This window comes from Condylostylus longicornis, unplaced genomic scaffold, assembly GCF_029603195.1.
Source record: "Condylostylus longicornis isolate FDR11 unplaced genomic scaffold, ASM2960319v2 ptg000004l, whole genome shotgun sequence".
Taxonomy (NCBI): Eukaryota; Metazoa; Arthropoda; class Insecta; order Diptera; family Dolichopodidae; genus Condylostylus; species Condylostylus longicornis.
Genome location: NW_026577973.1, coordinates 21,655,603 through 21,673,316, shown reverse-complemented (window position 1 = coordinate 21,673,316; position 17,714 = coordinate 21,655,603). Strand labels below are relative to the sequence as shown.

The 17,714-nt window shown below is 24.8% G+C and overlaps 2 protein-coding genes across 5 annotated transcripts in view; one reads left to right on the top strand and one right to left on the bottom strand.

Moving 5' to 3' along the window:
- LOC129613312 (caspase Dronc) overlaps window positions 1-17,313 on the top strand; it is a 30,512-nt gene extending 13,199 nt beyond the window's left edge. The window contains exon 6 of the transcript XR_008697300.1: window positions 17,304-17,313. The gene's annotated coding sequence lies outside the window, so the exon portion shown is untranslated. The remainder of the gene's footprint in view (window positions 1-17,303) is intronic.
- LOC129613286 (diuretic hormone receptor-like) overlaps window positions 1-17,714 on the bottom strand; it is a 51,488-nt gene that overhangs the window by 2,973 nt on the left and 30,801 nt on the right. For all 4 annotated transcript variants that reach the window (XR_008697297.1, XM_055527288.1, XM_055527302.1 and 1 more), the window contains exons 3-9: window positions 8,352-8,538; window positions 5,223-5,319; window positions 5,053-5,146; window positions 4,478-4,558; window positions 4,337-4,416; window positions 932-1,042; window positions 645-830 (exon numbers count right to left, since the gene is read on the bottom strand). Coding sequence is in view for 3 of the 4 variants with exons in the window: in XM_055527288.1 (XP_055383263.1) it covers window positions 645-830; window positions 932-1,042; window positions 4,337-4,416; window positions 4,478-4,558; window positions 5,053-5,146; window positions 5,223-5,319; window positions 8,352-8,538 (836 nt within the window). In the remaining variant the exon portion in view is untranslated. The remainder of the gene's footprint in view (window positions 1-644; window positions 831-931; window positions 1,043-4,336; window positions 4,417-4,477; window positions 4,559-5,052; window positions 5,147-5,222; window positions 5,320-8,351; window positions 8,539-17,714) is intronic.

Genomic DNA, 17,714 nt, shown 5'->3' with positions numbered 1-17,714 from the left:
TAAAAAAATTTGTTGAAATGTGTACGTACATGAAAAAAAAAATAAAGAATAAGTTGTTTAAAAAATTGGAAATTTCTAATTATTTTTTGTATGAAAATAATGTGATTATATTATATAATGTGGTGATTGTATAATGCAGGTTTGAAAATATTAAAACATAAGATTATTCGACACTAAAATTTTTAGCTTTTTAAATTTAAAATATGGAAAAGTTGTCACAAGAATTTTTTACTTTTATACAGTTGAAAATTGCCATATTTAATTATCATCGGATTGGGTTTTTCGATCCGTTTTGTTGCAAAATTTTCATATTTCTCGACTCTTCACTGAAATTTTTTAATATTATGGTAAACAATGAACTTGAGTTAGTAAATTTTTACCAACATAAATCGCTTGCTGAAAAAAAGCATAGCTAATTTATTTATGTTGAAAATTTAAGTAGAACTTGCCAATCTTCGAAAGTTTCAATGATTTTTTGACCCCAGTCAAAATATGATCAGTACCATATTGAAAATTATACTTACATAATAATTATGTATGTATAGAAAAATGATCATAGCCAAAGAGAATGACTGCACCACAATTTGATTTCATTTTGAAAATTTTACTTTTATTAATAATTTATTTTTATTTTATACTCTTACTTGTGTACTTATTAAAAGTGCTTGTACAGCATTAAATATGTGACTCTCTAGTCCATGTGATGGTCCTTCTAATACTAAAAGATATGTTATACCTAATAATGGTATTAAAACCAATAAAGCTTTTGAAGCTTTACGGTATTGTCTGGTTTCTTGTGTATTTGCTGAACGCAGTTTTGTTATAAGTACCTAAAAGTATAACAAAATCAAATTATTGAAAAAATATTTAAAATTTTTATTTAAAATTGAAAAAAAATTATCTATATTATTTTATATTTAATTTTACTTACCCACATTATTCGTATTAGAAATATTAAATTTAATATTAAAACTAAACATGTTGGAACGATATGTACCCAATCTGCATCAGATTCACGTAACCATAAACAATCAATTTGAAGCTAAAAATAAATTATATAAGAATATTTATGTTTAATAAAAATTTTAATTTTTAGTAATAAAATTTTTTAATGCTTGATAATGTATATATGCTTGTATATCCGCATAAGTCATCACTTTTAATAAATAATTTAGTAAATAATTGGGTACATTACAATTAACTTTTGAAGGACATCTTTATTATAAGTATAATATTAAATGTGCTAACACAAGCAACTAATATTGCTTAATTAATTACAATAAATTTTTAGAGTGGTGTTTTATATCATTAAACAATTAATTATAAAAAATACACACAAAAAGGGTAATTTGACTATAAGACTCTATCACAAAAAATTTAAGAAATGTCTATTTTATTTAAATAAAGTAAGGCGAACAGTTCATTTATAATAATTTTTGAAAAGATTATAATATTAATAATAATTAACGTACTAGTTATACTAGAGAATAAATTCGATTTAAATAAATATAATGCAAATACTTTGAGTATAGAAAAAAACTTTCAAAATTGCTCGAAATAAATGTTGGATTGCCAAATTCTGGAAAGATTCCTGATTTTTGAAGGATTCGTGAATTTTAATTCTTAAATCAATAACTCGTGCAGTTTCAATATTTCTCTCGTATAGAATAGTAAAGAATTATGGGAATAATAAATAACTCTTTCAATTTTATCAGGTTATTCATATCTAGTTTAAATTAACGTCACTTATAATTCATTTATCATAAAAGAATAATTAATTATTCTTGCCAGTGTGCCAGTGAAGGCTTTCATTTATGCTAAAACAAACTTTTCATTACTAATTCTTCTGTAAATCATAAATCATAAAGTGCTTCCTTCTTATTTTCAACGATTTTTTATCAAGTTCATTTTATAAAATTTTTATTATAACCTTTTAACTGGCAAATCATCTTTTATTTAAAACTATAAAAATTTAATTGATAATTGTATATAATTTTAATTAAACTTGTTAGCCAGTTGAACAATATTTTATGTATAGCTTTTGGCTTTAAAAAAATAATATGAAAATTATTTAAAAAATTAAATTAAGGACTATATAATTTATCCTAACAATTTTTTATAAATTCATTTCGATTATCACCGCTATATATTTAAAATTTTTAAAAGTCGATTGTAAAAAAAAAAACAAATAAAATATAAAATCTGTTGAAATTAATGTAGCTTGAATTACGAAAATTCTATTCACAAATTTATTTCTTTTTTATGTTTTAGAATATTTCATGAAGTAGAAATTTTTTTAAGGTCTACTCATGGTATAAAGTTAATGGAACAGTCAACAAATTCATTTAAAATTTTTTTTTTTAATATGATGGTTTGGTTACCAAAGTCAGTATAAATGTGTGTACATATTTATTTTTTTATTTAAAAATTCTAAACTACAATTTTTTAGGCAAAATTTGAGGTGCAAAAAGAAGCCCGTTTCCATATACAATCTTATAAAAAATTGATTACTTTTAAATTTAAAAATAAAAATCAAATATTTTTAAAATTAAATTTGTAATGAATAAATATCGGAAATATATATTTTAAGATGAAGATTCAAATTGTGATAAAAGAAAAGCCTTAAATTATTCTGAGAGAAAGTTCAATATATAAAAACTTAAATTTAAGTCCTCAGAAATAAGTTTAAATTATTAGAATTTCCAGTAAAACTTTATACAGTATTTAAATTCAATTAATAAAATTAAAGTTCAAGTGGTTTTCTGAAATTAGAATGTCATTTTATTCTTTTAGAGATTTATTGCAAAAAAAATGAGGCAGAACTTTGTCCAATAGACTGACATTTAAAATGTTATAAAAAATAATGTTTAATTTTTTTTGAAAATTTTCTAAATAAGTACCTTTTTTTCCTTTTTTTTAAGGGTATGAAAAAAAACATAATTTTCAATGATCATAGGTTTAGATTAAGAATTATTAAGCCAACATAAGCATTTTACTCAATATTTTTTGGGGTTTATATCTTTTTAGCTTTAAGCCAATTTTATCAAGATGTGAAAAAGAAATACTTGTATTCGCATATTTACTTAGAAATAGGAAAAAATCAAATAGAAAAACAGAGTAAAAACAGAAAGATATTGGGAAATTGTAACTTCTAAATTGATAATAAATGTAAATTTAAAGTTATACATATACATATTAGGTCAAATTTGTAGAAGTGGCTGTATGTATAACATTAACTTTGAATATATATATATATATGACTGTTTATGACACGATTATCCCATGTTAAGAATCATCTACATATACCCCTTTTTTAAAAATTAAATGAAATTTTTTATATTTTTTTTGTTCGCATATGTATCTTGTGACCCCACTTGATTCATTTTTGAAATATATATATGCCTTTACTTAAGATATAATTTACACAATAATGATATTTTATTTAATTTTAAGGATATTTTGTAATTTTTCACATCCAAATGACTAAAAAATAAAAACTACAGCCTCCTATATTTATATTGTATGTATACTTTTGGTTTTAAAAATGAATTTCGACCGAAATGAATTTTTTTTGCATATGTACATGTATATATTCAAGCAAACATATACAAGTATTTATATACATCTGTATATATGTTTGATGTTATATATTTAGTAATTTTAAATTACAAAAAGTGTTTATTTTTATATCAAAATTTTTGGTTAGTGAAGTTTTGGAAAAAAAAAAATTATTTTATCATTTGATTTAGCAAATTTTTATAAGGAAAAAAGCGGGCAAAAGTCCAAGCCAATGCTTATCTAAGGTGTCTGGTTGAGGATTTGGAGACTTTATGTAAAATTTATCGAATACATATTTTAGGTTGACTTACAGATTGTATAATTATGCCTTCGCTTATAAGTTTATTTAAAAATGGTGAACAATGTTATTTTTCAAAATCAAGTTTCTTCTTTTCTACCCAGTTTTGTATTTTCCCAAAAAATTAAATTGGGGGATTTAAATGAGAAAATTGTAGAAAATATTCATAATTTTCTTCAAATAATTTCATGTTTTCGTAAACTTCATACCGTAATATGTGACACGTTTGTCTTGGTATTAATTTAAACTCAACCATAATAGAACGGTTTCCTTTTGATTTTTCTAATTTTTGATAATTTTAAATACACTTCACGTTATTTAGAGTTAGAATAACTAATTATGCTGTTATATAATAAAAATGTAGTATATGAGTTTGTTTTAACATAGTTTTTACAGATGTGAAATGATTATTATTTTATTACATGATGCTCAGTTGGTTATTGCAGTCTTACTATTTTTTTAAAGAAAATAATAAATTACCCCAGCAAAATATTCTGGTTTCAGTGCTGGTGTATACATTTTTGCTATGGACCAAATAACTACTATAATCGCTGGACATCCTATAAAGAAAGAAATAGTCTTGAATTTTGATTTTTTTTATATAAATGTAGAGTAACATACCCCAGCCAATAAATGCGTAAATAGCAAATTTAATGTTATCACTTGAAAACGTTTGTACAACAAGCGTGTAAAGATACAAACCTAAAAATAAAAAGTAAATTATTTTTGTTGTTTTTTTTTTGTAAGTTTCAAAAGTTGTGTATATAGAATTATCGGAATAGAAAAATTTTTTGATCTTGAAATTAAACAAGACACAAAAAAAAAAAATTGTTTCATAGTTTCAAACTGCTTATTTACCCTTTCGAAAACTTTTTATTTGAAGTTTTAAGATTTTTTTAAAGGGAAATACAACAATTTTGCCAAATTTTCTTAAAATTCTATTACCTCACAATCGTTGAGGTTTGGTGTCTATAAAGTCACTTTGTATACAAGATGATTTATATATGAGATTTTTCAATAATAACATATTATGCTATAATTTTACAATATTAACGACTTTAAAGCAAATGTTTTAGCAAAATTTTAAAATATGTAATAATGAAATCGAAATATTTACCTCAATCTTATGTAAAGTAAAATATTGAAACTATTTCAAGCAATTATTTAAAGCCATATTATTTTATTTAATAGCTTACCTTCAACTAACATCCAAAAAAAATTTGTTAATTGAAAATAATGATATAAAAGTACTAAAATTCCACATCCAACTGAACTTGGTGACTCTGCCATCTAGTAAGATTATATGAAAAGAGAAAAAAAAGTTTTTTTTTTTTTTAAAATTAAGCATTTTAGTTCCTTTTACTACGACCTGGAGAAATAACGTTAGAATCCACAATGATGCCGATAAGATGTAAGTTAGAAAAAGATTTGCATGAATTGTATTCCTTAAGCATTTCAGGTCTCTGAAAAAAAAGATAAATTAAATAATAAATAATTCAATAAAAAAAAACATTCAGATATTGTTATCGGTAATTAATTAAATAGTTGAAAGGGCTGGCTAAAAATTTTTTAAACAACTTTTATGTTCAACAAGGATGAATATACGTAGGTGCGGGCTGAAGAGGATGATCATTTTCATTAATTTTTATACTAATTGAATCTTTTAACGTAAATACTATATATGTATGTTTGAGTTGATTAGGTAAAATTTCTATTTGAATTGTAAAACATTAAAAAAAATTAACAAAAATGTGCTTATTACATTTTACGCTGAACGGACAGTTCATTTACAAAACCTCTACACACTATGAGATAAAAGAAAAGTGAAATTTCATGAGAAATAGGCTTTATTGAAAAATTTTATGTCATTGGATAAAATTTTTTGCCGATTCCCTACCAAACTCGAATAATAACCCTTTTTCAAATTCTAAAAAAATAATTTCCAGACAGCTTGTTATTATATTTTTTGTTTTTTGAAAAAAAAATCCTTTAGTTTTTTTATTAAATTTTTCACTCTTCTTGTTCTTTCCAACTCGAATATTTTTAAAAATCAATTCAATTTCTATCAAGTTATTTTAAGAACAAAATATTATTGTAATTTTAACAGAATTTCAGTGGTTAATTTAGTTTCATATAATATTTAAAAATCCAAGTGTATACAGAATTTCCGTGGCTCGCACTGTCGAATTAAGGTGATAGAATGCGGTCTGATGAAAAAAGTGCACTTGAGCTCTTTTTCTCTAGTTAAGAAGTGTAAAAATTATCCTTTCTAAAAACTGTTTAGTTCCTACATTTTTAGATAACTTTTCGAAATACTATCTTGAAATTAAGTAACTAATGAAGAAGGGTTTAAAAAGAAAATATCCAAATTTATTTCATACTGAAATCTTAATATAAAATTATTCCTCTTCAATTTAAAACAACAGACGATCTTTTCGTGTAAAAGATAGTAATTGAAGATGCTCTTTGATATTTTACCAAAAATTTTGAAAATTTTTTTACACCCCTTGATTTTCATATGTCAAAAACTTTATTATTCTAAAATTTTTTGTGTTTATTTTTATTTTTTATTTTTTGAGATTATGTTAATGTGCTACAAGAAACTTTAAAAGTTTTGTTCATTCAAAAATTATTTTAATTTTTATTTTATGATTCTATGCAAAGAAATAAATATATGTATAACAGTTATAGTAATAATAATTGTATGTACAATATGCATCAAGTGTTCTAAATTAATATTACTCTATTCTATTACATAATATTATACTTATTGATACCATAAAAAAGTTATTATACGTGTATACGCTTCTAAGCTTACTTATGGTACATGTAGAATTTCGTACGTTCCATATAGTAAACGCTATTTCTACATAGAATGAGAATATACCATTAAAGTTCTGTATTCAAGAATATGTACTGCAATTTTATAAAATGCTATATACCATTAAAAAAAATTGCATATTTCTCGGTGCCAGTAGTAGGTATTAAGCACGCGATTTGAATTAAAATTGCAATATTGCACTTCTTGTTATTCTCATAATGAAAAATATTAAAGAAAAAAACCAAGTCAATAACAATTTATGCAGTTACATAAAAAATAAGAATAATATATATAGGGAAAAAAGGATATAAAAAAGAAATTCTCATTATTATAAAAATTTGTAGAAAAAGTGAAATAAGAAATTTAATTTGGATTTTATAACTTGCAAAGTTTTGAAGAAAAAAAACTTTTTAATAAATTGTTTTTTACTCTTATTTTGGAATTTCTTTTTCATTTTTTTTTATTATTAAATGATTCTTAGGATTCAAGATTTATGGTTTTGCTATTCTTGAATTTCAAAACTATATATAAATGATTAAATACTTTGCGAATATTTTTATAAAAAAAAAAGAAATTTTTATAAAAACAAAAAGAATTATGAAAAATTCACAATAATCTTGAAATTTTTACTATAATTCATAAAGTATATATTTTATAATTAATTATCAACATTATAACAGATTACAAATATCCATATATATATATATATATATATATAAGAAATATATGTATGAAGGTTCTTAATTTGTTAAAGCTGATATGTTCATACTGTGATTTATTGAGGAATACCATATTTGTTTTCATATTTGGATTGAAATATTTACATTCATAATAAGAATGTGTTTTTATTAGATTTTGGAAAATTTTTAAATTATGCTCAGATATTATAAAACAAACTCGCTATATTTGCGGGCTTACAATTTTGCACAATTTACATTACTACCAACCGCATTGCATACAATATGGGAGATTATGAGGATGACACAAAATTTTGACGTCACTTCTCCACAGTAGTGAAGCGTAAATAAACTGTTTTTAGAGAGATGTCTGAGTGTGCACTCAAGTTTAACTGAACCAATTTTGATGAAATTTCATATGTGGGTTTGTTTTGGCTGTCTCACGGATTGATCAACTTTTGGGATATACACTGAACCATGGAAACTTGACCTTTTTGCGGGCCGATTTACATCCTTGCGTATATAAAGAGAAATTATTAACCGACTCCACTGAAATTTAATATTTAAATTAGGGGTGTTAAAATAATAAATCTATAAATTTTTTAGAAAGATCAAGCCTCGGAAAACGAATTGGCGGCCGATTTTATATTTCTTATTTACGGAAGGTATTGTTGACTAAAAGTTTGTTAACATCCTTAAAGTTGAAAGGAACTGTTTAAAAGGCATTTTTATAATTTTCTGTAATACTTTCACTAATGTAGTCAACATACATTGTGATCGGTTATGTGGTGATCACATCAGATTTTTTTTTAGTATTTAGTGTAGATGATAAAGGACATGAATAGGTATGCATTAAACATGAATAGAAAAATTATATTAATTTTTTCACTTTTAAATTTTTTTATAATTTAATATTACATAATGTATACAATATTTATAATCTAATGTACACAAAATATTTTTAAAATTAGATACATCAAATTTATTGTATACTTACTTAAAATATACGAAAACGATTAGTGCTAAAGTTAATCCTATTAAACTTAAAAAATATCCTGTGCAATATATAATAGTGGGTAATTCTTCTTGTATCGCAGATGGATCTGTTGCTATATGACGACATTGATCATAATTTGAATAACTGGACCAGGTACCGTTTTCAAAGCAAAAACGTGTTGCATTTTCTAAAACGAAATAAAAACAAAATAGGAGAACTAATTATATAGTAATAGTATATGAATTTACTTTAACAATTATTTTTTAAAAATATTTAAAAAAAAAAAAAATTTGAAATATATTTATTATAATTATATGGGGCGGCGACGGATCTTTCTAATATTATTCTATCAACAAACTATAAATTTTATGTCTATAGTTGGAATATATGCAAATCAGATTTTTCTGGCCCAATTTAGTTTTCTGAATGAATATACGTATTTCTTATTTAAAGTGATACCTATAATTTTGTATAGTATGTAATTTGTCACATAGATATTTCGCATTCGCGAGATACAGTAATTTCTCACATAACATTATCCCAATATAGAAAAATTCAATACAGATATTTAAAATTTTTAACATGATATGCTTTACATAATAGAAATTCATGAATCAATAAATTTTATGTTATATTAATATTCATGAAAACATAAAAATAGTATGTGGGGTTTGCCTCTACATGCAAATTAAAAGAAATTTTGCTTCATTAAACGCGTATATACATAATTCCAAAATAATTTTTATTTATATATAATATTTATATATAAGTATGAAGATTTTAATTATAATGTTACTCGTGAATAATTCTTAAAATATACACATTTATATTAATTTTAAAAGTCTAAATTAATAAATTTTGATACGAAATGTTAAGATTTTTAATTAATCATTTCTATAATTAAAAAAACTAACTATATTTTTTGATTTTATATATTGATTATGTCTCATTACGTATACGAGAAAAATTAAAATTTTTCATATAAAAAATATTTATGTACGGTGGAGTCTTATATAATTAACATTTTATTTAATTGAAATCTTTATTTATCAAATAATCTGCTGAACTTTAACATTATTTTTTCATTTTGAAGACTCACTATGAAATACAATATCTGTGCATTACAAACCAAATGATTACACTTATGAGATTTTCATTCTATAGAGATTTCAATTTATATAAAAATTTTTGAATATTACTTTAATAAATTATTAATAGAATTGAAATCATGAAAGTATTATTAATTTTTAAGCCCTCCATATTCGTATTTCACGTTTTATTTGTTAACTTTAAAGGTTTTTTTTAAAAAACGTAAATATTATGAAAATATTATGATTAATTTTCGGGAATTTTTCTTAATTGCATATACATAAACTGATATGTTTGAAAGCTAAGACCTTTATATAAATTTTTAAAAAACTATTGAATCACGATGTAGAGTTTGTAAGCATTTTAAAATTTCTAAGAGTTTATCATGTTTCTGTTATAAATAACTTTGAAATGTGCATTTATGTTCGAAAAACAACAATATCAATTGAAAAACTTCAATAGTAAAATTTCTGTTCAACTTTAATGCAAGCATTATACTGGTATTAATTTCAACTGTAGTGTAAGAATGTTTAAAATAAAAATTTTTTAAATTGAATCCAAATAAAAGTTTTTCTTATAAAATTTAAGATTCGAATGTAGGTAAATAAATGTACAATGGAGACGACACGTACAAATTTATTATCGTTTTGAGAGAAATAAAAAATGATACCCTATACCCTTTTTTCCCCGTTTTTTTGTTTTATTTGAAAAATCTCAAAAAAAACGTAATAAGTTTGAGATAAAAAAATTCTTTAAAAAAATTCTTTTCATCGATTCTTTTTTAATATAAGATGTATGTATACGTGTGTATGTATACCAGATGTATGTATATGTGTGTATGTATACGTGTATGGTAAAGTGATTTGATTAAAGCGACATAAGAGAAATTATACGGTTTATTTTTTCTTGTAACCATATAACTGCATATACATATATGTACAAATACTCGTATATAAAATTTTTAGAAAAAGAAAAATTTTTGTTTTTATATTTAAACTTAAGGACATTTTTGTTTCTTCTCAGGACAATTGTCAAATTTGTACAATAATTGTGTATTCATTACATTCATGTTATACGAGGGTTACTATTTATATTTCGGGTCTAGCAATAAAAAACAAACATTTATCATTGGAAATGGTTTTATTGTTTTTCAAAATATTCCCCATGAAGATCAATACACTTTTGCATGCGCTGAAACCAATTTTCGTAGCACTTTTTCCACTCCGATTGAGACACCTCCAAAACATGGTTTTTGAACGCATCGACTGCTTCTTCAGGTGTTGAAAATCGTTGTCCACGCATTTTTTTTTTGATGTGAGGGAATAAGAAGAAGTCATTGGGTGCTAAATCAGGACTGTAAGGCGGATGACCCATCAATTCGACATTTTGAGTGCTCAAATAGTCCATTGTTTCAGCTGATTTGTGAGAGCTTGCATTGTCATGATGAAGAATGATTCGCCGGCGCTTGTTTGTTTTCCTTATTTCTTCGAAAACTTTCGGCAAACAGATGGTGGTGTACCATTCAGAATTGACCGTCCTACGTTCCACTAAAGGTACTGTGGCCACATGACCGGTTATACCAAAAAAAAACGCGATCATTTGCTTCGATGTGCTTCTTCCACGAACAACTTTTGTTGGATTTGGCTCGTCTTGGAACACCCATACGGTCGATTGCTGTTTCGTTTCGGGCTCATATGCATAGATCCATGATTCATCACCTGTGACTATATTATAAACGTCTTTTGACGCACCGCGATTGAATTTTTTCAACATTTCTTTGCTCGAATCGACACGAGCCTTCTTTTGTGCAATCGTCACATTTTTTGGGATCCATCGACAACACACCTTTTTCACGGCAAGATGTTCATGCAATATCTTATGTACGCTGGTGGAACTAATGCCCAAGGATGCCTCAATCTCACAGTATGTCACATGCCGGTCCATCATTATCATTTCGCGCACAGCATCGATGGTTTCCGGCAAAACGACCGAAATTGGCCGACCTTCACGAAATTCATCCTGGAGCGAACGGCGTCCGAAACCAAACTCTTGGTACCAGCGATTTACAGTGGTTTTTGATGGTGCTTCATCACCAAAAGTCGAAACAAGTTGATCGAGACACTCTTGTCTCGATAATCCGCGCCGAAAATCGTAAAAAATCATCGCACGAAAATTTTCACGGGACAATTCCATTTTTTGACCGAGATGAATTTTTCAAGTCACTGTAAACAAAACAATTCGCGCTCGAATGACAAAACGTTCTGAGTGAAGTTGTCCTAAAAAATGTCCAACTTTCCAATGGAAGTGTCAGATTGCACCTGGCAGCACTAGTATTGCCAGGACCCGAAATATAAATAGTGACCCTCGTATACACAGATATTTTTATTACATTTGTTCGCATATTTTAAATATAAAATTTTTATTCATATGACTCTTTGATACTTGACAAAAGTGTCTAAAATTTATTCAAGTTCTTATATAGTATAAGAAAATTATTATGCGGGTATGAAATCCCAATGTGTAAAAAAAAATTATATTTGTTTTTTTTAACGTGCTGTTGAAAATTGAAAATATTTTATTACAATATAATTATAAGTTGTCCAAAAACTATATAGAAAAATAAGAAATGTTTAGAATTATTTTAATTGCATATATACACTCAGGTTTTGGAAATCATCTGTAAATCTCGTTTTTGTCTTAATGAAAGGCCTTTATATACTTTTAAAATTTCATTGAATCAAATGTTTTAAATATTCTTACATGTATTATAGGGACAATCTAAAGCGAGAATAATTTTTTTATAAGTCGCCGAGTTTTTTTTATAAGTATGAAAGTTTAAAGGTGTAAACGACTGTTTGATGATCTCGGTGTTACTTAGGGAATTTCTGTACTATTCTAACACGACTAAAGTGGAAATTAGTTTAACTAATAGAAATTATTTCATACAACCGCAAAACAGATAGATGACATAATAAAAGGAACGAAAAATTAAAAAATTTTTCTACTCAAACTGGAGTCGATCCAGCGACCTACCGCATTCTAGGCGGACGTTATCTGTCAGCTAAGTAACAGAGGTATGAAGAAAATACCTAGAAATTGCTTTTAGATATTTAGGTATCCCCTCTTTATATTGCTTTTTGCAAGATATACGTATTGTGCTTATTACACAAATGTTATTACTAATCCCCAATACAACGTCCACTTATTTAGGAATAACTTATAGGAATTCCTTCATATAACTGTACAACAGATGAATGACGTAAATAAAGTCAAAATTAATTCCAATCAAAGATGGTAATTAGTTCCTTGTTCAAACGATTTTTCTCAGAAATATCTGAATTAAAAATTGTTAAACTTTTATGCTTTCTGTTTCATTTTCAACTTTAAATTGTATGTACGACGCTTTAAATTAATTTTGAATAAAATTTATAATTATATTTAGTAATATATAGAGTTTGATAGAGCACGAAATCTAAATTTTTGGTATTTCGAGTAAAACAAAATTAAAATTTTTTTTGTGTTATTTTTGTTTTTCGAAAACAATAACTGGGGGAAATTTAGTGAACATGGTTTAAATGTAGAAATGAATATGTGCAGATGTTTAATTCTAATTACGCATATCTATATATCAATGAAGTGTCTATATTTCAATGGCTTGTTAGAAAATTTGATGATCTTGAGAAGTGAACAACTTCTTAGTTATACTTATAATGTTTTTTAAGGATTTTTTTTTTTTAAACCATTGAAAAAATTTAATTTTCTTTCTTCTTGATACAAGCGCTTAAAATTTTAAGTAATACGAGTACTACATTCATGATTCATAAATTGTAGTTGTCTGATAAAAAACCCTAGATATGTACAGAATCTACAATTTCCACTTTTTCACGGAATTTTATTATATTTTAAATTAAACACCTATATAGACTATAGAATTGTAGTGGCCTGTTTCAAATTAATTTTTGCAAACAAAAACGCTCTCAAGCTAAAAACATATTCATTTCATAGATATACATAACTTTCTTTACTACGAAATCAAATGCGCTTTAAATCCGATTATATACTGCAAAGTATGTAAGTTTTTTTTAATCTAATTGGCCAATCTTTTTTAAATATATGTGTATATATGTATAAACATACCTAAGTATATCAAACGATATTGTCACTACATAATTTAAAACAAAAATTTTTCGTACTCAATTTACACTTTTATTCTTTAGAAAGGATTAATTTGAAAGAAAATGTTCAAAGGTACTTATGATAATAAAATGTATTAAAAATTGTGTATTTTCTACATATACACATTCTCGTTTATTACATATAAAATTAAATAAGTACAAAAAATTACGTAAGTTTACCCCATACCAGATGTGATTCCCATAAGAAAAAAGTATCTTTTAAAAGTAATATTAAAATATAGAAGAGAAAAATCTGAAATGAATGAAGGAATTTGAACAATACACAACCTTTTACTTTCCATATTGTTATTTGAATGCTTTAAAAAGAAAAGGTTTAAAAAAAACATTCATTTATTCAGCACAATTTCAAAGATATTGTTGTTTTTAAGGATATAAAATAATTATAAGGAGTAGTTCAACATATGGCTTACTGTTCCGTTTTAATGAAGGTTTATATTTCTGTGTATACAGTGCGATTCAGTAATGAGTGCTTTAATATATAGTTTCGCTTAATGCATCGAAAATGTGATTTTTTTTTTGGGTTCTAGAGGAGAGAATCTCAACGATGTCCGAAGTACAGGCATTTTACGAAAAATGAGGTAGAGTCTTCACTTGATTTTAGTATATTTCAGTCTAAGAAAGATGTATGAATGCTAGTAATTTTGAAAGCATATGGGGCATGAAATTCAGGCATCTCTTATTCAGGCAGATGCCTGAATTTCTTATTACACTTGAGATTCAATACTTAGTTACAAACAAAAATCTTACTTATGTTTGACACCTTAAACGATGTTATATGATGTATTACACCACTTATAACTAAAACACCCTGTATAAATATGAAATCAAGGAATAACTATTAGTGAAAATATTTTTATAGTTAGGAGAATAAATGATGTGGCATATGTGGTGCCTTCTATAGTTTTCAATTAATAAAGATTTACGATGATTTGAAATTTTGTTTTTTGTTTTTTCAATATTATGGTTAAATAATGGTTATTATAATCATTCATTTTTATGAAAAAAATTTATAATTTATAAATAAAGTATAGAAAAGTGTAATTTTAATTTAAATTTTTAAAGTAATGGAGAGGATATCAATAATTTTGTTGTTTCGATTCAAAATGTTATGATAATTAATGTAAACTTTAGTAAAGATTCAATAATATTTGGTGAATCTTAAAATATATATTAAGTATTCAAGGTGTATTTAATGTATGCGCATATTATATGCGATGTATTTAAACTATGACATAATTCTCTTTTATCCTGTGAATTGTTCTTTATCGGAACATCCGTTGAGATCAAGGCGATCTAGCTTTTGTAAACACAAACATGCTGACTAAAATTTTTTCTAAAATAAAATGTTTCTAAATTGTTAGTTTATTAAAAAATGAATCACATTTATTTCACTACAATTTTTATTATGTAGATAATTAAAGCTAATTCTCAGTAGTAAAGCTAGTTTAACATAATTAATTTATATGAGCACATTTATTAAAACTAAATAATTGCATATTTTTAGGTGAAACATTTCATATGTTTGCTTTCAGTTATACATTTTTATCTTCGATCAGTTATACGTTTTTATCCTCCTATTCATAATTTTGTGATTTATTAAAAAATATATTCCATTGTATTTTGGTATAAAAGACCTTCTTGAATAAAAAAGCCTTCAATAATAAAGTATACCTCTTACGTTTACGTTCACAACAACGTGGTATACTTAAGCTACCATACTGATTGAGCAATATGAATATAAAAAAAAATCGTGCATTCATAAGGAATAGAAGTCTTCATCCTATTTGTATTAATAAAAAAACAAAGAGAAATATTGTATGAAATATACCTAAAATTCTGCAACACACGTTGTGTTGATACCACAATTTCAGAGAAAAAAAAATGGAATAAATGTTTTCCTTGAAATAGCTATATGATTTTTAAACGTAATAAACGCTAGTTATAACAAATCATCATCAAATTTTACAACTTCTTAGAACTTTCGTCGTTATAAAAGCATTCTGATTTTTGAACCCAACATATTTATGTTGTTTTATGCACATATATTGTTGATTTTTTTAATTTTGAATATCTGTGTATGTTATGAATATGTAAAAACTAATATAAAATGTGCTGTTGATTTATAACAGGTATATGTATACACAGCTCATATATGATGAATGTGAAAATACACATACATACTAAACTTTATAAATACATAATATATGAATCTAAGCTAATATAAAAATGTAAATTTGATGAAAAAAGGATATTATAAAAAAAGAAGCAGGAAAAAAGAAAAATTTAATTGAACCCTTTCATTATTCATGCGATCCTCAAAATAAAGTGTTTGTGGTGTAACATATACCGAATTTTGGTTACACTAAATTTTTATTTTTTTATTTTTTGGAGTATAAAAGTTTTTCAACTTCAAATTTCAGTTTACTTTAAATTTATAATTTAATTTGATAACAATAATTAAAATTGATTTTTTTTTTTCAGAATAATATTTATCTTTAATTTATTTTAAATTAATTTTGAAATTAACAATTTTAATTTTTATTTTGAATAATTCAAAATTAAAAAGAATCTTTTCGGTTAGCTGTATGTTCCGTGCAATATTGGAGAAAATATTAGGAAACAAAAATATTTTGTGATAAGAGAAAATTGCATACCAATAGGGGAACGTTTAGGCGTATTATGAGCATTATTCTGTAATTGAATTACGTTTAAGTTCAATCTTATTTTCAAATGATTATCAATTGAAATCATTTTGAAATAATCACTTGAATTCCATATACCAGAATTAAAGTACATTAAAAAAAAATAAATATAAAAATGGCTATATTATTAGAAAGTTATATAAAAATTGATTTGCAGGTCTTAGCACCCATTTATTAGCATGACAATTAATTTAATATTAACTTTATATTTAAAATATCTTAAAAGCATTTTATTTATTATAAATTGTATTCATTTCAATTTTGAGCACCACGTAATATGATTTAATTAAATACGGTATGATCAAAACACATTCGGAATTAAAACAATTTGATCAACAATTCAAATGACAAAGTAATTGACCTGAATATTGTTTAACTGGATCTCAATTAAATTTTAGAATGTCCTAGAAGTATTTATAAATACATTGGGGGAATTTGGGCACCATATATGTTATATTATTGACTAAATTCATTACGTTTTCCTTCTTTTATGTGAAGCATATATTTCTTTAAATTAGGAAATTTTCTTTTTCCTTCAATCTTTAAACAAATTTTAGTCATATATACAATAGAGACTCTGAGAAGGAAGTTACTACTTTTATGTGAAGCATATATTTCTTTAAATTAGGAAATTTTCTTTTTCCTTCAATCTTTAAACAAATTTTAGTCATATATACAATAGAGACTCTGAGAAGGAAGTTACTACGGTGATTTGTATCATTGTTAGTTTAATAAAGTAGAGCGGTGTATACCAGAAATTTCGAAGGTGAAATTCCTTTTGAATTTTTAAAGTTTAACAGAAGATGTTTTTAATGTTACAAAAATAAAAACATCTTCCAAATTTATTCTGCTCTTAAGATAACTTGCCATTTATGATCATATATCAATTGCTCTCAATCAAATTCTAGATTAGATTCCGGGACTGACGTCTGGAAGCACGTACAATAACAATTAATAATCTTAAAGTATTTTGCACTGATTTTAATTCAATATTTTACAAATGTTAAGTTTAAATAAATAAAGGCGTGAATGGATAAATATAAATGAATGACTTATTTTTTTTATTTTTTAAGTAATAAATAAATTTTTTAAATATAAAATATTTAAAGATGATAAATGGTATTAGTGAAAAATCATATCACGTCTTCGTCAAAACTTCATTAATTTTTTTTTCAGTCATGATAAAATTATTCAAATCTGATAATTTAATATTCAAGAAAAAAAAACAAGATTAACAAAAAACTGAATTAGCTTATCTTCTGATTTTTTGATTCACATACCTACGCAAAAATTATAAAATGTTCTACGGAAGAAAAATATTTTAAACGATTTCACCGATTTATTAGAGAAAATTTGTTGCGGTGAAAATTTTAATT